This window comes from Cyprinodon tularosa, unplaced genomic scaffold (genome assembly GCF_016077235.1).
Source record: "Cyprinodon tularosa strain WSP-4 unplaced genomic scaffold, ASM1607723v1 ctg461, whole genome shotgun sequence".
Classification (NCBI taxonomy): domain Eukaryota; kingdom Metazoa; phylum Chordata; class Actinopteri; order Cyprinodontiformes; family Cyprinodontidae; genus Cyprinodon; species Cyprinodon tularosa.
In genome coordinates this window covers 1054319-1076003 of record NW_024039187.1, presented here as the reverse complement: position 1 = coordinate 1076003, position 21685 = coordinate 1054319, and the positions used below count along the sequence as shown (strand labels likewise).

The following is a 21685-nucleotide window of genomic DNA, read 5'->3' as shown; positions in this document are numbered from 1 at the left end:
AGCGACTGATTTATTTTTACAGGTTATTTTTGCTGTTCCAGTTGAAACAGAAAAGTTTTAAACCAATTAACCGTTTTACTGTAAATAAACTAATTTATTATTTCATTTTATAGTAACATTAGGTGATGAATTAAATGAGGAGACTGTAAAAAGTTCATCCAATGGGTTAACAGCAGCAGGTGTGTGAATTATCTGATTGGAGGAATACAATCCTGTCAGCTGGCCGGACCCGGAAGCTCACCTTAACTCACGTGACTCCCGTTGTTTACGTTACTGTTGTCCGCAAACATTCCTGTTGCCATAGCAACATGTAAACTGGTTCTCAAACGCTTCTGCAGCTTGGTTTTGTTGAGCTTTACGCGGAGAAAGGGTAAAAATTTAAACGATGGTTGATTTTCTGCTTATTACTTATTACCGCTGGTCTTATGAACTTTATTTTTTTTTTTCACACTTCACACACAAGGTTTTATTGCAGATTTGTTGGTTTAATTTCTGCTCTATTGTCCTTTATTAATGAATCTCCGTGCTGTCAGTTAAAATCACCATGCTGAAGGCCGGAGAAGGACAGAGGAAAGAAGGAAAGGAGGGCGAAGAAGAAAGGCTGCGGAGTGGCGGAAGTACTACAGCACAGCCGCCAGGTGGCAGCAGAGAGTCAGACAGGTTTGGAGAGGAGGCGCGTGAAGGTAGGGCCGCTGTGAGCTTCTGCTCAGCTGAGCCCAGAAAGGCTTTGGCTTTTAAACATTAAGTTAGAATATATTTCATACCTTTTCCAAAAGATCTATTTTTCTTTTCAGATCTACATCTGGATTTAAAGGACAGTGGAGCTCAAGCTGAAGGTGATCTGATGACAGAAAACATCTGAAACAATAACAATAATTAGAATCAACCTGGAACTGGTTTCCATTCAGACTCACCTAATGGGTCTGATATCCTGACCAGTTATTTCAAACCGTTTTTATTTTCTGATGGACGGTTATGGTTCTAATGAAAACCTGCTTTAATTGATGGTTATTTTCCAAACAAAGACCTCTGCCTCCTGTGATATTCTGCTCTGTCCTCTTTTGTCTAGGTTTACCTGAGACTTTCGAAGCGGCTCAGGATGATTTTCCTAATGATCTTGAGGAGCATGAAGAGAAAACAAACATGAAAAACTCAGCGGCTGTTGGTGAATACGACCATGACAGAAACACAGACACTGATAGAAACACTGTCACTAATAGAAACACTGTCACGTATAGAAACACAGTCACGTATAGAAACACAGTCACGTATTGAAACAGTCACTGCCATTTATGGGCAGCTGGACAGACAGGTGGTTGGTTTGTCTATGCTGGGTCAATATTGGGTCTATATTGAGTCTATGTTGAGTCTATATTGGGTCTATGTTTCGGTCTATGTTTAGGTCTATGTTAGGTCTGTGTTGGGTGTATGCTGGGTCTATGTAGGCTCTATGTTTGGGTCTATGTTGGGTCTATGTAGGCTCTATGTTGGGTCTATGTAGGCTCTATGTTTGGGTCTGTGTAGGCTCTATGTTTGGGTCTATGTTGGGTCTATGTAGGCTCTATGTTGGGTCTATGTAGGCTCTATGTTGGGTCTATGTAGGCTCTATGTTTGGGTCTATGTTGGGTCTATGTAGGCTCTATGTTTGGGTCTATGTTGGGTCTATGTTTGGGTCTATGTAGGCTCTATGTTGGGTCTATGTTGGGTCTATAGGTGGGTCTATGTTGGGTCTATGTTTGGGTTTGGGTCTCTGTTGGATCTATGTTGGGTCTATGTAGGCTCTATGTTTGGGTCTATGTTGGGTCTATGTAGGCTCTATGTTTGGGTCTATGTTGGGTCTATGTAGGCTCTATGTTTGGGTCTGTTGGGTCTATGTTTGGGTCTATGTAGGCTCTATGTTGGGTCTATGTTGGGTCTATAGGTGGGTCTCTGTTGGATCTATGTTGGGTCTAAGTTGAGTCTATGTTGGGTCTATGTTAAGTGTGTGTTGGGGCTATGTTTGGGTCTATTTTGGATCTATGTTGAGTCTATGTTGGGACTATATTGGGTCTATGTAGGCTCTATGTTTGGGTCTATGTTGGGTCTATGTAGGCTCTATGTTTGGGTCTATGTTGGGTCTATGTTTGGGTCTATGTAGGCTCTATGTTGGGTCTATGTTGGGTCTATAGGTGGGTCTTTGTTGGGTCTATGTTTGGGTTTGGGTCTCTGTTGGATTTATGTTGGGTCTACGTTGAGTCTATGTTGGGTCTATGTTAAGTCTGTGTTGGGGCTATGTTTGGGTCTATGTTGGGTCTATGTTGAGTCTATGTTGGGACTATGTTTGGGTCTACGTTGACTCTATGTTGGCACTATGTTTGGGTCTATGTTGGGTCTACGTTGGGTCTATGTTGGGTCTAAGTTGGGTCTATGTTGGGTCTAAGTTGGGTCTATGTTGGGTCTAAGTTGGGTCTATGTTGGGTCTATGTTGAGTCTATGTTGAGTCTATGTTGGGTCTATGTTGGGTCTATGTTGAATATATGTTGGGTCTATGTTGGGTCTATGTTGTGACTATGTTTGGGTCTATTTTGGGTCTATGTTCAATCAATGTTGGGACAATGTTTGGGTCTCTGTTGGGACTATGTTTGGGTCTATATTGGGTCTATGTTCAATCAATGTTGGGACTATGTTTGGGTCTCTGTTGGGACTATGTTTGGTCTATGTGTGAGTCTTTCACAGGGAACCAACATTTAAAACTTTCTCAGTATTTAAAGGGGCGAGCATCATCTCCACCCAGATTCACATCCATCCATAAAAACATAATTTAATAATTTACCTTCATCTTCCCATTTCTCTTTGATCTTTGTTGGGATGTTTTAGACAAAAAGCTTTTATATAATTTCCTTTCTACACCTTTAGTCAAGTTATTTTCCTAGACTTTCAAGAGAACATTCAATATTGGATCACTGATATCTGCTAGTAATAATATTCTGTTGGAAATCTGAGAAAGTTATTAAGGTGATAATCTGTCCAAATCTTCATTTCTCCATTCTGTGTTCGTGAGTAAAATATCGACACCAGTTTAAAATTCATTTTCCAAATCTTCCATCCATCAGCTCGGGTCTGAACACGATCAAAAGTTCACCAGATTTGAATATTGTCTCATTTCTCTTCCTCCCCCATATCAACCCATATTTTGATTGATTACTAGTTTGTGGATTTTGGATGTAATTATCCAAAGTATGATGAGATTGTATTAATTGGAGGATCCTTCATTTGTGACGTCTAACAGCGTTGTAAAAGCAATTCTGTTTTTACAGCTTGTCTTCTATCTGTGCTGCCAAATATGGCCGTAGCTATGTTGGAGATTAGTGTTGAGTGCTTTTAACAAAGTTTTAAAGATGGTGGACCAATAGGTTGCCAGGGCCGGACCAAAATGTTTGTTAAAAGGCTCATTCTTCATCTTTTTCCTGCCAGATAAATCTAGAAATAGTTTCTTACAGAATAAATATAAATACCCCTAATGGTCTCAGATCTTTGTATAAAAAGCAAACTCAGCTGTAACCTGTTGTGGTGAATAAAGTGAAAGACAATCGTCTCTGGAAATCAAAGCCAGTTTGGTCTAAATGTATAAAATGTGGAAGCATGTTTTCCATCCTCTATTTTCCAAATTTAAAACAGAAATATGTCTGTAGGATCTACAAACGAATTCAGCGTTCCTTTCTTCATTCCATAAAGGGGCTATTTTTGATTAAAACTGTATTAAAAGCTCTGAAATGATGAAGTGTTTTGAATCAGTGAGAAGAAAAGCCATCCAGGATAGGCACCTTATTAGCCCTCTGTTCTTTTCCTGTTTTATCTGCTATTAATATCAGGCGTTTCTTTTATTAAGGAAGGCAGAGAACCTAAATTAGGATATCCTCTATTTTGGAATCATTTCCTAAAGGTGGTTCTGCTTTTTTGATATGATCAAAAGTTAATCTTCTCGTTTGAACAACAATACTAAAGGTATAGTGGAGGATTATAAAGACACGCCCTCACCTCTTAAAAAAAAAAAAGAAACTGCACATGCAGAACCCTGTACCCGCTCCTGAGAGGGAACGCCTAAAGAGTGTGAGAGCGTGTACGAGCCCATTTCTCCTCGTGCACGCTCTGTTTAAATGTAGCTGTTTGCATCTCTCATACAAGCTTAATTTCCAAAAGAAGATTTGCAATTTTTTCACTATGTCAGACTCACCAATGGTAAGAGGAAATGGGGACGAGCATGTAGGACAGCCTACGTAAAAATATCACCAGAATGATTGACAGTTAGGAGGACCACTGATTTAGATGATCCACCCAGTAGAACATCCGCCACTATACCTTTAACTGAGTGCCGTCTGCTCTTTGGTTTGTGTCCTTCTAGATGGCTTGGATCCAGCTTCATAATATTTTTCCTTAACAAAGATAATTTCTTATATCTATGGTAAATTTATTATCTTCTGCAGGTGTTTTTTAAATCTAATTTAACAGACTGGAATTCTGGTTCTTTTAATGCTCATTTTCTATATTCCCTAATTCCTTCTTGAGGTCCAACAGTTTTTATGGACTTTCCTCTGATTACCCTCCCGTGTCGTTAATCTCATGCCAGAAACAAACTGCACTTTTTCAGCATCACAAACATCTGTTGGGCAGGAAATCAGGGCATGATTCCATAAATCAGTAGAACCAACATCACCACTAATGATTATAAAATTATCACTCTCAAAAAGTAGTGTATTCAAGTAATATGTGGATGTGAATAATTCAGTTCAATTCAGTTTATATATATAGCGCCAATTCACAACACAAGTCATCTCAAGGCAATTTACAGTTCAACTAGATCATCCAGTCAAATTGAATCAAAGTTTTCTATCTAAGGAAAACCAGTTGACTGTTTTTTCAGAGCATTTTGACTGAACTCTTGCTTAGGAAAAGAGAGAATCTAGAAATTTGTGTTTTACAGGTGAGATGGTGGAGAAGCAGCACAGCCTGATGGAGCTGGGTGTCCAGCCTCACAGCTCCACCCAGATGGAGGGGAGCTCTTCTGAACCAAACCTCCACCAGCTCCCCCTTCTCTGTCTGGAGCAGGAAGACATGTCAGACTTCATTACTGTACAAGTCCAAAACGGTATGGCAAGTGAGTTATGGTGGCCAGTTGTCCTAAAAGTATCATCTAACATTACTGCAGTTATTTTATGTTGTAACTGAATATACATCCTCAATATCATTATGATCTCTTTACTTGCCTCTATTGTATTTTCCTTTACAACAATCTCATTTAAAACGACAGTCTCCAGTTCATAAAAAAACAGCTATTTGAATTTCCATATTTGGAGCACTGCTGTTAGTGAAGGCCTGTGCTTTGACTCTATTGGTACCCAAGGAAAAACCCGACTATCTTCAGGTTGCTCTTCTTCTTTGCCAGGTCCCACCTCCTCCTTTTGTGATCGGTAACAGCTTCCATGCTTGTAATCTGATGTGTCAAAAGCACTTTGCACAACTGCCACTGGCACTTTGGTCGATCTACAAAACAGCACAAGTGTGCATTGGGCAAATACAGAAGCAGCCATTCAAAATGGCCCTTCCCAGTCAAACGCCAGAAGAATGGCAGCCCACTTCCCTCCAACTCCCAGCAAAATCCCCTCCATCTTCCAGCCACTGGAGTGACCCCCCCTTGCATATTTGTTTACTCTGACTCCTCCCTTTTACTGAATTACAGGATCTGACCAGGAGATGGTGCATCTCTTTAGATCTTAATGTCCACAAATGACAAAATATTTTAGCACAAAGATTGATGTTTAAAAAAGAATAATAGGGGACCAGCGAAGGACCCATAAAGGAAAGTGGTGAAATTTTGAATGGCTACTACTGTAGGTCTGCAAGAGGATCATCAGGGACGATCTTCCCTCCATCCATCACCTGTGCAGGTCTATCCATGACCTGTGCTGGTCTATCCATCACCTGTGCTGGTCTATCCATGACCTGTGCTGGTCTATCCATGACCTGTGCTGGTCTATCCATGACCTGTGCTGGTCTATCCATGACCTGTGCTGGTCTATCCATGACCTGTGCTGGTCTATCCATGACCTGTGCTGGTCTTTTCATGACCTGTGCAGGTCTATCCATGACCTGTGCTGGTCTATCCATGACCTGTGCTGGTCTATCCATGACCTGTGCTGGTCTTTTCATGACCTGTGCAGGTCTATCCATGACCTGTGCTGGTCTATCCATGACCTGTGCTGGTCTATCCATGACCTGTGCTGGTCTTTTCATGACCTGTGCTGGTCTATCCATGACCTGTGCTGGTCTTTTCATGACCTGTGCTGGTCTATCCATGACCTGTGCTGGTCTATCCATGACCTGTGCTGGTCTATCCATCACCTGTGCTGGTCTATCCATGACCTGTGCTGGTCTATCCATGACCTGTGCTGGTCTTTTCATGACCTGTGCTGGTCTATCCATGACTTCTGCTGGTCTATCCATGACCTGTGCTGGTCTATCCATGACTTCTGCTGGTCTATCCATGACCTGTGCTGGTCTATCCATGACCTGTGCTGGTCTATCCATCACCTGTGCTGGTCTATCCATGACCTGTGCTGGTCTATCCATGACCTGTGCTGGTCTATCCATGACCTGTGCTGGTCTATCCATGACCTGTGCTGGTCTATCCATGACTAGGGCCAGAAGAACGGCAGCTAACATCTCCTTTTATATATTCCTTAATTCAGACATCTTTCCTACCATGTAGAGGGCTGAATGTTTACAGCTTTATCAGTTCCATAAAACATTCCTACTGATTCAGCTAAAAACTGTCTGAGCCTGACGTTAGGCAGGCTGCTACGTGTTGAACATTAAACTTCAGTTCCTAATAGGTGTTTCTGTTTGTCTCGTAGAAGAAGGGATGTTTAAGGAGGTGATGGTGGAGATCGAGCGCTCCAAACTGAAGAAGCCCTTCCTAGGGGGCTACAGGCACCGCTTGACGGGGGTGGAGTACCACCATGCGAGCGTCCAGACTCTGCCCAAAAGGAGACCTGACAGGGGCGTGCCGGTCTGCATCCAGAGCACACAGGTAACACTCATCTCTGCAAAGCTCCCTCTGCATAGGTTACAGAACATCATCCTGATTTTACAGCTGTTTTTAAAATAAAATGATTCCTGGCTCTCACCCACCAAGGATGTTTGGTTCCAGTAGTGCTTCAAAAGAACAGAAAACAAATTTCTAGGAAAACAGGAAAGGTTAAGATGTGCTAGCTTTAGCCTTGGGTACTTGCATTCAGGACATCATACATGGCAGATTTACACGCACTTAGACTAAAGCACAAACATTTGATTTCATCACAGGATAAAGGTCAAAGTTTTCATCCATTCTACGGTTATTACCCTGAATATATTTGTGGTGACATCATCTTCAACAAATGGCCTTCTGGCAGCACAGGCGTAACTTTCTGAAGGACTGGTGTTGACATGTCCCCACCAAGTACTGCTTTTTTCCCCTTTCTGCTTATCAACTTTAGCCAAAAGGTAACAGACGCTGGATGCAGCTATTTGTGTTCAGAGCGTTTTGAGTCAGTGTTTTTTTTTTCCTCTCTCACGCTGCTCCCTTGTCCCGCCTCTCGGTGTGACATCATCGGATCTGTTGCTTTGAGACATCTGATTGGCGGTCGCATTTCCCTGCGTAGAGAGTCGCTACGTGGTTGAAGGAGAGACACCCAGCAGCACTCAGTGAATATTAACCAGCAGCTACTTTGATCTTTAAGTAAGTTAGGAGACGGTTTGGTTAAAATAATTAGTTAAAATAACTGGATGCCTCCGAAAAATCAGTTTGTAAGACATCAGGAGCCTTTTCAGCTAAAAATGGCAACAGATTGTAAGTTTATAAAAGTTAGTATTATAATGCAAGAAGCTTGAGAAAATATATATTGTTCTTCTTTAATAGTTAAAAAAGTTAGGCTTCTCAGAGCACCATGACTCCCAGTTACAAGTTAAAATTAACGTTTTCTTATTGTGGAGATAGAATCAGACTGCAGAGCTTCTACATATCTTGAAACTTAGTGAAGAGGTTCATAAATCTTTTTAAACAGCACAGACAGAAGTAGGGAGAGCTTCAGATTTAAAGGTGAAACAGATTTACTGGGATATGCAACACACAATAAAATATATCTCCAAGTTTACCAGAAAATTTACAAGAAAAAAATATGCTATATTTAAAATGCAGCATATCCATATTTTCTGAATGGATGGAATTGAAATTGTATTTCTAGCGATGCATGATGTATCAACTTTGGCATCAAAATCGGCTTTTCATTATTTTTTTTATATACATTAATGTTTTTGTTCTCTCTAACTACCTATAAATATAAATACCAGTGTATTGATATTCTTTGGGGTTCTCAACAATAGGAAAGCATTCAATAAATGGATGTTTGAGCTCATCTTTGGAAAATACAAAAACCTAATGAAAGCGTTCGGGCTGAGTAGCTGTAGGTCTATCAGCCCCCACCCTTAGAGTTTCCCCACCAACTTTCATGACTAAGTTACACCCTTGTGTAGCAGCTGGAGATCAGAACATGCTGATCAATATAAAGCAGAGATTTTCCTTATCTGGGTGGGATGTTAGTGATTTTAGTTCCTCCTTTTCAGTTTGTTCTTCTGCTGCTGGTTCCTGAAGATTCCTCTGTTCCTCACTATTTGCTTCACACTCAGAGGTAAATCATATGACTTATAAAGGCTAAAGCAGACTTTACCTTGAATAGAACTACATAGAGATTAAAATTTCTTACATTTTCTATCTGAAACCATGTGCGATCTGTGGAAAAGGGTCGTGTGCATGCTAAAGGTCTGATGAGAATACTCGGAAGGTCAGTGGCTCAGGAACCTGGGATCTGCCATGAAGCAGGATTAGAAATGAAGCTCCAGGTTTCTGGGAAAGTTTGCATATTTGAAGCCAATCTGAAAACTCTGTCTTTCCAGGAAGTGATTATTTTTAAAGGATAACTGTAACTATATAACGTCAGCCGTGAAAACAATCCTTTAATGATACATCCTGTTTATGATTTCAGGGTGCTCTAGCTTTTCGCCGTAGTGTGATTTTATGAAGGTCCTACCTGGAAGAGTCTGCAGAGGATTTCTCTGGGAGCTTTCAGGCTTTTCCAAGCACAGCTCTGATTAGACAGTAAAGCTCCGTCACAGCCTAAATAAGGCGGACATACAAACAGAGATCCCAGAGCCGTTGTGGATTTCAGCAGAGCTCTTTCTGGCAGAACTTCCTGCATTTAGTCCATTAATTTTATTGGAAAAACCTCCAATGCTGTTTTCGTCACAATGACGAAATTATTTATTTGATGGCCCTTTTTTTTTAATGATGAAAACATGATGAGTCATGGGTGCAGCGGTGTCAAAAGTACACACATTTGTCACTTAAGTAAAAGTATAGATACTGCAGTTTGAAAACAGTTTGATGTCAAGTGGAAGTATCAACTTGACCTCTTTACTCAAGTAAAAGTGAAAAAGTATGTGCTCTAAAAACAACTTAAAGTTTAAAAGTATAAAGCCACCTTTAAAAAAACAGTCAGATGCCACTATATGAATTGTATAGCTCAATTTTACGGGTATTTCTAAAAATTCTTTAAGATAGGGCCAACGATGAGGGAGGTCCTGTTGGTCTCCATCTCCTGATACACTCTCGCCTGTGTCCGACCTTTCAGACATTTCAACATCTTTTTCTTTTTGCGTTACAGTATATGACTCATCCAATGACACTAGTTTTCACTAGATGTGGATGGAGCCAATGATCTGCAGTGGATGGCGAACATGACCTGAAATAAATATTTATAAACATAAAACCAGGGGTAACCAATTAAAAATCATTTAGGTCCGAATAAAGAAAATCATCAACCAGTAAAAGTCCTGAGACATTTTTAATGATCCGTTACTTTAAACAGAATTTAACACTGAAATAAAATGAGGTATTTATGCATTCATGTTATACACAGAATTTTGAAAAAAAAAAAATTTCATAGATAGAAATTGCCAAAAATTGCATCCCGTGCTATCTCATAGGAGTTGACACTGTATTCCTGTATATCCATCAGTAGTTAAAGGACAAGGGTCAGCAAATGTAACCTGACAACAGCCAGATGCATGTCTCACTCCGCCTAGCTCCGCTCACATACATCTGGGAACCCGCCATAGGAATTGCCTTTACTGAAGGCTGGGCCTTATCAAAACTCCTTGCATATGATTGGATAAGCCACTTGTCTGTCATCTTTATTGACGTGCTATTTCAACCACTCACACCGAAGCTAACCCGTGACGCTGTGAGAGGAGGAGCCATTTGGTAGATCAAGCTCTTGCCAAATCCGGTCGGGAGAAAGGCGAAAACATCGTTTCCACCAACAAAAGCCTTCAAAGCCGTTCTCTGATGTTCTTTTAATTAAACAATATCAGATAGATTGGACAACACAGAAGAAATAGCAGCATCAATGCTAACGCTTGCTTCCTCAATGCGAGCCGCCATTGTTGTTGGAATCTCACGGTCGCTTCTCCACTCCAGGACACACCCACCCTGCGTCCTGATTGGACAGACCATAAATTCGGTTGGGGAAATCACTTTCAATGAGCGGGTTCCCAGATGTATGTGAGTGGAGCTGGGCGGAGCTAGACATGCATCCGGCTGTTGTCAGGTTACAGCAAATGCTGATTCTGCCGGTAAAACACTGACAGAGTAATTGTTGCTGTATGATCTGAAGCCTCATTTGGAGCTTTTAAAGAGGATTTTGAAAAACTTTAATAATTTGCTGCTGTAATATTAAAGATTTTTTAGAATAAAAAGCTAGCAGATGTGCATAATCAAAAAATAACAGAAATGGAGCATTCAGTATTATAAGAAAGCCCACACTGTTTCTGAATAAATCCATTATTGTATGAGTTAAGTTCTGTTCCATTTATGTCTCTTTCCTTGTAAGTGTGAAATGTCTCAGGCTCCTGAATGCACCATAGCTATCTGACACTCATGAATGCATCACACGAGACTGTGAACGCTGTGCTGTGTATATGAGCGTTTGATTTTCAGCTGAAGACAAAGCTTTGCAGTTTCAAAACTCATGTCGGCATCACTGTTTATTGTTGTGTGTAAATAACAAGAGACTACAACAAATAAATCAGCCGTATCTCGGACAAAATCTTTGGATTTAATGTTTTTCATAACACCCATACTTTTGTAAATGAATGAATGAATCTGCCAAATAACCACAATTTTTTATATTTAATATTTAAACATTTTTATATCATTTATATAACAACAAGTAGCTTCATTGGTCATATTTTAATCCGTTTTCCTCGCCGATATGCAGTTATACAGATCAAGGCGTTCTCCCGCGACTTGGGATGCATATCTCGGCAGACATGCACTTTTCGGCATAACAGCGGACCATGGTCCGCTAATCCATGACCTCTGCATTAAACCGAAGCCAAGAGTAACGAGTTGCGTTTGTTTTAAAAATGTAAGGAATAGAAAGTACAGATACTTGTGTGAAAATGTAATCAGTAGAAGTCAGAAGTAGGAGGAAAAATAAGTAATGGAGTAAAGTATAGATACCTAAAAAGTGTACTTAAGTACAGTAACAAAGTATTTATACTTCGTTAACTGACACCTCTGCATGGGTGTAAGAGTTTGTTGACGAAACTAAATAAAAATTAGCGAGTGGTCTGTCAGCAGTTTAAAATGCATCATTGTGCTGTAATCTGCTAAACAGTATCAACCGTGCTTCTGCATCCTGTTTGGTCACGCCGCCCACTTGGTGTGGAGCGCTGCTCATTCTGCATGACCACAGATGGATCATGGCAGCAGCGGTGGGCTGAAAATAACCCAGAATGATCCGGTACTGCACACTGAATTCTGACTAACTCTGACCTTCCAGCGTTGCTTTTGCAGTAATGCGTCCTTGCATTAGCATTACCTCAGAGTCTGCGCTTTACGCTCCACTCTGATGGTTCGCTCTCAGCAGTATGGAAGTTCCTGCTCTCGCTACTTAATAAACTATATGTGGCTCATCATCCTCTGCCAAGCATAAAAAATCCCTTTGTCTAACTATCAAGATTTTATTTCTTCCATCTCACAAGAGGAGATGCTAAACATTCTTTAATTTCAACCAAAAGGTATCCCTAAATTATATCCAAAGCAAATATTTCATTGCCTTCTGTTTATTTTTGGATAAAGATCCAGAGGTAAAGGTACATAGACCTTTGAATATTTCTCTCTCATTGTTCTCATTTCTATCTAATTGATTATTTCAACCTTCTTAAAATTCAGGTCTGGGTTGCCATGGCATTACAATGCAATTATTTAGGTACTCTGTATTTTTTTATATCACACCCCTGTGAATTTAAATCTACTTTTACCCCTGAGCAGCAGCAACCGAGGGGGAAATTTGAAACTCAGAAATAAAGCCAAATCACCAAAGTAGAAAGAATGTTTTTGTTCTCTGCTTTTTTGGAGTAATGTAGATTTTATTGATCTGTGTGTAATGCATAATTCATAGTAGATCAGGAAGCGTTTGCTTTACAGAATCTTTGGATGTCTAAAACCATTCCTTTATTGGACATTTTGTTAGCTTGTCTTTCTGCTATATTAACCTATATGAAGTGTTGAACTAGATCTGCTATTTTCACAGCTTTTGTGAGACACTTTTTTATCAAGTAGGGCATTTATTCATAAAAAAATTTAAAGCCCTCCCTGGGCTGCTACCCCTCCTGGGGCTGCCAACCTTATCGTGGTGGAGGGGTTTGAGTGTCCCAATGATCTTAGGAGCTATGCTGTCTGGGGGCTTTATGCCCCCTAGTAGGGTCACCCAAGGCAGACAGGTCATAGGTGAGGGGTCAGACAAAGAGCAGCCCAAAAGACCCCCTATGATGATTACAATAAATGGATCTAGTGTTCCCTCGCCCAGACGCGGGTCACCACGGGTCACCGCGGGTCACTGGGGCCCCACTCTGGAGCCAGGCCTGGAGATAGGGCGAGCGCCTGGTGGCCGGGCTGTTACCCATGGATCCCGGCCGGGCACAGCCCAAACAGGAAAGATGGGTCCCCCTTCCAATGGGCTCACCACCTGTAGGAGGGGCCAAAGGGGTCGGGTGCATTGTGTGATGGGTGGCAGTCGAGTGCGGGGACCTTGGCGTTCTGACCCTCGGCTGAAGAAGCTGGCTCTTGGGACATGGATGTCACCTCTCTGTTGGGGAAGGAGCCTGAGTTAGTGCGCAAGGTTGAAAAGTTCCAACTAGAGATAGTTGGACTTACCTCGACGCATGCCTCTGGCTCTGGAACCAGTCTCCTTGAGAGGGGCTGGACATTCTTCCACTCTGTTGTTGCCCCTGGTGAGAGACGCCGAGCAGGAGTGGGCATTCTTGTTGCCCCTCATCTTGGTGCCTGTACGTTGGGGTTCACCCCGGTGAACGAGAGGGTTGCCTCCCTCTGCATACATGTGGGGGGACGGATTCTGACTGTTGTATGTGCTTATGCGCCAAACAGCAGTTCAGATTACCCACCCTTTTTGGAGTCTTTAAAGGGGGTACTGGAGAGTGCTCCTCATGGGGACTCCCTTGTTCTTCTGGGGGACTTCAACACTCACGTTACCAATGACAGTGAGACCTGGTGAGGCGTGGTTGGAAGTAATGGCCCTCCTGACCTGAACTCGAGTGGTGTTCTGTTGTTGGACTTCTGTGCTCGTCATGGATTGTCCATAACAAACACCATATGTCTTGGACACTCGGGTGAAGAGAGGGGCGGAGCTCTCCACCGACTACCAGGTGGGGAGTTGGCTCCGATAGTGGGGGAGGATGCTGTTTAGACCTGGTAGGCCCACACCTATTGTGAGGTTTAGCTGGGAACATCTGGCAGGGTCCCCCATGAGAAGGAGCTTTAACTCCCATCTCCGGCAGAGCTTTGAACATGTTCCGAGGGAGGTGGGGGACATTGAGTCTCGGTGGGCCATGTTTCATGCCTCTATTGTTGAGGCGGCTAGTCGGAGCTGTGGCTGCAAGGTTGTCGTTGCATGTTGCGGCGACAACCCTTGAACACGCTGGTGGACACCAGCAGTGAGGGAAGCCGTCAAGCTAAAGAAGGAGTCCTATCGGGCTTTATTGACCTGTGGGACTCCAGAAGCAGCTGATATGTAACGGCAGTCAAAGCAGCAGGTGGCTCAGCTGGTCGCTGAGGCAAAAACTTGGGTCCACAACTGGTCCACAATCCGGCGTCTCAGGAGGGGGAAGCAATGCAATACCAACACTATTTATAGTGGGGGTGGGTGCTGCTGACCTCGAATCGGGACATTGTATATCGGTGGGCAGAGTATTTCGAAGACCTCCTTAATCCCACCAACACATCTTCAATTGAGGAAGCGGAGCCTGGGGGCTCCGGCTTGGGTCCTCCCATCTCTGTTGCTGAAGTAACTGAAGTGGTTAAAAAGCTCCTCGGTAGCAAGGCTTCAGGGGTGGATGAGATTCGCCCTGAGTACCTTAGGGCCCTGCATGTTGTGGGGCTGTGTTGGTTGACGCAGCTCTGCAACATTGCATGGACATCAGGGACAGTTCCCTTGGACTGGCAGACTAGGGTGGTGGTCCCTGTATTTAAAAAAGGGGACCGGAGGGTGTGTTCCAACTACAGAGGAACCACACTCTTAAGCCTCCCTGGTAAGGTCTATTCCGGGGTTCTGGAAAGGAGGGTCCGTCGAATAGTTAAATCTCGGATTCAGGAGGAACAGTTTGTTTTTGGTCCTGGCCATGGAACACTGGATCAGCTCTACACCCTCAGCAGGATTCTGGAAAGTGTATGTGTTTTGTAGATCTGGAGAAGGCATTCGACCGTGTCCCTCGGGGGTTCCTGTGGGGGGTACTCCGGGAGTAAGACCCTTTAATAGGGGCTGTTAGGTCTCTGTATGACTGGTGTCAGAGCCTGGTCCGCATTGCCAGCAGAAAGTCAGACTTGTTTCTGGTGAGATTTTGGACTCCGCCAAGGTTGCCCTTTGTCACTGTTCATAACTTTTATGGACAGAATTTCTAGGCGCAGCCAAGGTGTTGAGGATATCTGTCTTGGTGGCCTTAGGATTGCATCTCTGTTATTTGCAGATGATGTGGTCCTGCTGGCTTCATCAGGGTGTGATCTACAGCTCTCACTGGAGCTGTTCGCAGCCGAGTGTGAAGAGGCCAGGATGAGGATCAAGGCCTCCAAATCCGAGACCGTGGTCTTGAGCCGGAAAAGGGTAGAGTGCCTTCTCCGGGTTGGGGAGGATGTACTGCCCCTACTGGAGGAGTTCAGGTATCTTGGGGTCTTGTTCAAGAATGAGGGGAAGATGGAGCGGGAGTTCGATAGGTGGATTGGTGCGGTGTCTGCTGTGAAACGGGCTCTGTGCTGGTCTGTCGTGGTGAAGAGAGAGCTGAGCAAAAAAGCAAATCTCTCGATTTATCTATCGATCTATGTTCCTACCCTCTTCTATGGTCATGAGCTTTGGGTCATGACTGAAAGAATGACATCCCGGATACAAGCGGCTGAAATGACTTTTCTCCGTGGTGTGTCTGGGCTCTCCCTTAGAGATAGGGTGAGAAGCTCAGTCATCCAGGGAGGACTCAGAGTAGAGCCGCTGCTCCTCCACATCGAGAGGAGCAAGTTGAGGTGGCTTGGGGATCTGGTTAGGATGCCTCCTGGACGTATCCCTGGTGAGGTGCTGCAGGCATGTCCCACTGGGAGGAGGCCCAGGGGGAGACCCAGGACACACTGGAGGGACTATGTGTCTCGGCTGGCCTGGGAACGCCTTGGGATTCCCCCGGAGGAGCTGGCCCAAGTGGTTAGTGAGAGGGACGTCTGGGCCTACTGAAGCTACTAGAGGAAGAGGATGGATGGATGGATGGATGGATGGATGGATGGATGGATGGATGGATGGATGGATGGATGGATGGATGGATGGATTGATGGATGGATCTATGAATCAAGGTTTTCTGTCCAACAGCAATAATAAACATTCTATACCCAGCTATTGTAGCATCTAGGATAGAGCAGTCAGTCTGGGAAAGAATCTAGTTGTTTATTTATAAAGGTTCACTTTTTTATGAAGTGCAACATAAAACTGACTAAAACTAGACTAAAACCTTTTAGAGTTTTAGCCGACTAAAACTATCACATATCATAATGACTGAAACCCCCACCCCACCCCCGTAACGGATTGTCTTGATTTCTTCCAAACAGACAGTGGACCTGCGGTCGACGCTCCAGCAGTGCCCAGTGGACGCGTCCACTCAGATGACCGGCATTGGCTGCTATGTGTCCTGTCTGAGGGACAAGTTGATCATTCCTGGGAAATACACCACTGCTGCCGAGTATCATGGCCGGAGGCTGGAAGCTGTGAGTGGAAACTGGTTTGCTGTTTCTACCCAATAAAAAGAGCAAGTTAACTGATGGTAGCTGAGGTGACAGATCTCCAGCAGGTGCAGTTAGTCAGGAAGGGCAGAGTGTTTATATTAAATGAATTACATTTGATCATCTAACACAATCTCTGAGCATCACATATCCATTGAAAGACCATAACCACCCAACTGGAGCCTGATAATGAAGGACGGCCAGCCTCTGAGTAGTTCAGTCCTAGTAGGAGAGCAGATTTTCTCTGAGGGCCTCAGAGAACGTTAGACCCAAGAATCTAGCAGACGGATCAGACAGCAGCTTCTGTTTAAAGCGGGATAGATTAGGAAACCATCTCCCAGAGTTCTGATCAATCTTCTATCTGAACATGGAGAGAAGACCACTAGTAGACCTATAGGACATAGACGTCCACCCAGACCATCAGACTGTATTCCTGGTCTTTTTCTCGCTGCCTAACATCAGACTGATATTAAAGAACTATCAGCAGGTTTCTGCCGGCTGCTGAGGAGGTCATGGAGTCATTGGAATTAGGTGTGCTGATGCAGAAACATCTGAAACATGGAGGTCGGAGGTTTCTGAGGACCAGGAGACCAACGGACCTGGACTGACAGGCTGGAAGAGATTGAAAAGCACAAAAGAGTTGTCCTTGTTGATCTGTCTGCTGGAAACTGCACAGATGCTGAGACCTTATCCCACCAAGAAACATGGTGGTGGCCGCATCATGGTGTGGGGCTGCTCGTCTTCATACACCACTTCATTCTTCATCCATTCAGTTCAGGACTATTCTAGAGGAAGGCTGGGGAATCAGGCGGAGGTTCACATTCCACCAGGAACCTTCAGCAAGAGGCAGCATGGACGCTTTGGATCAGAGCAGGTTCATGTATTAGGGGGTCTAGTCAAAGTCCAGAGAATTTGTGACCAGACCTTGAATCAGATGTTCAGATGCTCTCCATCCACTCTGACTGAGGTGGAACTATCAGAAACAGCTCTCATCCACAAGATGGGGCAGGTTCTACTGAACACACCTGGAAGGTGAAGGTGAGGTCCATCATGAAGGAGCTGGTCTGCACTGAGCCAAGGTGGACCACTTCTGGGATGATTAGAGCAGACTTGGAGAGCCAATTCCACCTCAAAACCTGGTTGATGACCATCTTCTCCGTCCCCCAGGTAATCTGCCTGCAGTCACATGTTCGGCGCTGGCTGGCCCAGGAGAAGGTGGAGCAGATGAGGAAGGAGCGGCTCCGCCGCCTGGCCTGGTTCCAGCTGCAGGAGAAAAACCATAAAGAGGAGCAGCTGAGGGAGTACCGCAGGAGCTGGCTGAACCCACAGAGCCGGCAGGACTATGATCTGCTCTACAGCGCCCTGGAGAGTATGCCTGGCAGCAACAGGTGGGGGCGGGGTGGAAGCAGTAAGGCATCCTTAAATATTTGTTTCATGGTTTTGATTTTAAGAGTGGAGGGCAGAGGCGGAGCAGCAGATAAAGTCCACCCTGCGAGGAGCTGAGAGGAAGGTCGCACTGTGCTCGTTGCTGGAGACAGAGACCCAACTCATCGCCGCCATCGGCCGCCATCACATCGGCACCACCGCTAGCAACCATGACAGGATGATTAAGGACTTCTTGAGTCGGGTAAGACATCACCTCTTGCTCATAGAGCCCAATTCTGAACAGTCTATATCTATGTGGGCCTTCTGATGCAGGAACAGTTCTGTTTATTGATGAGCAGGGTGTAGCCATGCTTCCTGGGTGGGGGAGTGTAGAGCGGCTGGATTCAGGTTCATCTAGTCTCTGATGATGACGCCTGTTTTAGCAGACAGATGTTCCCACAGCATCATGCTGCCACCACCCCCACCCAACAGGTTTCTGGTTAGCAGAGGGATACCTTCGTCGTCACAGAGTAGCAATGATCAACCAAACTGGCTTCACCTGCTGGCGCTCAGTGAAAATAAAAATCTAGAATTACGCCTTTTGGTAAAATGTGGTCAGCTGATGCACCAACTGTCCGTTGCTCCTGGTCCAGTGCTCCGCTCCTCATCAGTGGCGATCAGCCGGCGGCCATCTGCTTCAGATGGACAAACCCCATGACATCAGAGCCAGGGAGCTGAGTGAGCTCTACCAGGAGCTCAGTCTGTTCAATGCAGACAGGCAGAGCAGACGAGACCTCCTCCAGAAGATTAGAAACACTGTTGAGGTAATAAACCTTGAGAGGATGGTAGATGCTCCTCTGCAGAGATGGTTGCTGATTATTATTTGCTGTACAGGAGCACAAGTGTCCGCTTGTGCGGGAGATCATTGATCTGATCGACAGGGAGATGGACCTGATGAGGAGAAATGTTAAGGAGCGTAATCTGGAGGGACTGAGGAAGAGGATCTGCACTCTGTTCCTGCAGTACATCAAAACGCCGGCGTTTAACCCCAAAGTGGCCAAACTGCTGAAGGTAGGCATGAGTGGGCTGCTGGTCTGCTGTTACTTCCTGCTTATTTCATGTTTTCTTGTAGATTATTATCTTCAGGCCTCAGGAGGTTCTGCAGAAGCTCAGGCTGATTTAGATCATATTTTCTGACCTTAAATAATAAAATCGCTGTTTGCAAAAAGATGAGTGTAAAGAAAAAAGTCTGAATTAAGTGGAGATATGCTAATTATTCTAAACTCTGGAACTGAAAGAACATCCAGTCAGCAGACATGTTGGTCTTGGAGATCCAGTAACTGGAGTCTGTTGCAGGTTTACAAGAAGCCGTCTGAGCTGCGGCAGGACATGGTCTTCTGCCTCGGCTGTCGCCGCTACCTTTGCTCTGCTGACTTTGGGTCAGGTGGCGGTGGCCGCCGGACGGGCCGCTGCCAGAACTGCACTAGTCTACAGAACGCTGCCGGATCCCGCCATGAAGACTCTGCATACAGAAACCTCCTGAGGAAGCTAAGAGCCGACGAGGCCAGACTGAAAGCAGAAGGCAGCCTCCCCTTCCTGCTACAGGTAAACTTTGCACAGGTTAACTCTGCTCAGGTAGACTCTGCTGAGAACAGCCTGCTGGTTCTGGTTGAGCAGGTCAACCCAGGTACGTAGAGCAGGGGTTGTAAGTCAAATAACCATCTGCTCATTCTGATTGGGTGTAATCAAGCTGGTCTGTGCGTCTCATCATTTACTCCATCTTTGTAGATCCCCAGCAACATGCCCATTGATTGCACAAGCAATGTTTTCTATGCATAAACAGGACTGATGGTTAATGATAGATTAATCAAATAATTATCAGCTAATTTGGTAATCAATAAATTGTTAATTAGTGACTCTAAAACATGCCGTTAGCTGAACATACAGACCAATCAGAGCAGTAATTACACAAAGATTATATAAACATTTTGTCTTCACTGAGAAAATCTGCTCCAAGGTTTAGCTGCACCTGCTTTAAATTCTGCATCAGATCTTTGCAGGCCTGACATGATATTTTGCTCCATGTTCTACCTCCAGGCCAGGGTGATGTATTCCCTGTGCTTTTCCAGCCTTTACTTGAGCAGTTATCATCAGCTGCTGATATGTTTATACCCCTCTGCCCAGGTGGAAGACATCCGCTACCTGACAGAAAAGGTTTGGGGCTCCTGCTCAGCTCTTAGCGGCAGTAAAGACGTCTTCAGCCTGGTGTTTGCTCGCTGGCAGCGTCAGAAGGACTGGAGTCCCTGGAACTGCATCCTGTTGTCCAAAGACGAGAGCTCACTTCACTGGCAGATCGAAGACATCCACCAGGTTCAGTCCATGACACTGATGGTGAACAGGTTCTTTCACGTTATGACTGTGCCAGCTGAGTCACTCTCATCTGTTTCCAGGTGTATGAAACTACGTTTATCCAGCAGATTGAACAGAAACACCTGTGGGCCAAGCTGCACTTCAGCAAGAACCCAGCTATGGCAAAATACCTGGCCGTCTAGCCAGCGGTTGCCCTGGAAGCTAGCTCGTCTACTGGACTGCTGACATGCCCTTGAGCAATGGGAACCCTGAACAGCCCCACATCAGGTCAATCAGACCAAATCAACATCAAACTCTAACAGTTGCTCACCAAGGTTCCAAGAAGTAAAGCTGGAGCAATTTATTCAATGCCATCACTAAGGTGTAGCTGTCTTTGAATTTTGGAAATAAAGGTGATTAATGTTTATTAATGTGGATTACTGTGCATTACTGTGCTCCCCTCACAGCCATCAGCGGCTGAGGGAGAGATTTAGACCAGTTTGGACTTTCTGAGTTAAACATCTAATTAGGAGACTTATAAATGCTAACTTTGTAATCAGATCCCTTCTCTCGTCACAGAAAACTTTGGCATCTTGATCAGAAACTGTAACAAAAAAGGTTTGATGAACAAAGCTCCCGCTGTCTATTCTTGACAGTACTAGAGCCCAGAAATTCATTAATTCATTCAAACTATGCAGGATTAAAATCTCTCCTCCATAGACATGAAGAACTGTAGGTCCGACTTTACCTAATTTAATGTATTGCTGTCTGCAATAAAAAGCATGTTCCACTGGATGGAGGATCGATGTGACAGAGGAAGGAAGTATGGCTGCATGGAGGACGTTGGGTTTTATGAGGGCTGAGCAACACCAGCAGGTCTCCTTACAGGATGGACGTAGATGATGGGAGACAAACCTTCATCCTAAATGTCAGCAGCAGCTGGATGCAGCTCATTGTTCTACTGGGGTCCATTTCCACAATTCATGGATCAGAGTGTTTACCTCTGGTTTGTGGTTAGTTCTTGACCTGCACTTATGCAGAACCTTTTCGGATCAAAGTGCTTTCCACCAACACATTCGGTTTTTCACCCATTCACACGATGATGCTGCACTGTGATCCATGTTATCCACAGCTGCAGCTCAATGAAAGGAGCAGGCAGCTGTAGAGAGGTAACAGCAGGCTCTCTGACCTCCATCAGTAGGCTAAGAAGGTGAAATGCCTTGCTCAAGGACGCAGCCAATGAGAAAGCCAGTGGGGGGTTTTGTTGCATGGTCCTACTGACCCTCCAAATATTGCATAAGCCGTTTCTTTTTCCTGGTTCTTTTCTTTTCTGACACAATCATAATATTTGAAAATAAAAAGGTTTTTTTCCAATGATGCATTTATTTCAGAAAAAAAGATCTGATTGAGGGGGGGGGGGGGGGGGAGGGGTGGGGGGGGTTGATGGATCCAGGCATCTCTGGCCATTGTTGCCACAGTAATAAAGATGATCCAAATCCAACCTTTCTTATCGGAGGTCCCAGTTAATCCTTTTGAGATCCATCAGATCTACTCGGACCTGCAGTACTT

General features: G+C 44.3%; 1 protein-coding gene across 1 annotated transcript; it reads left to right on the top strand.

Moving 5' to 3' along the window:
• The first annotated feature begins 240 nt into the window (after nt 1-240).
• On the top strand, nt 241-20526 carry iqub (IQ motif and ubiquitin domain containing). Its single transcript, XM_038301140.1, has 14 exons — nt 241-370; nt 534-683; nt 795-836; nt 1070-1165; nt 4961-5134; nt 6891-7066; nt 16232-16387; nt 17570-17771; nt 17854-18029; nt 18421-18591; nt 18662-18838; nt 19124-19372; nt 19952-20137; nt 20218-20526. Exons 2-14 carry the CDS (start codon nt 545-547, stop codon nt 20317-20319), a joined length of 2046 nt encoding a protein of 681 aa, XP_038157068.1. The 5' UTR covers nt 241-370; nt 534-544; the 3' UTR covers nt 20320-20526.
• The last annotated feature ends 1159 nt before the right edge of the window (nt 20527-21685 follow it).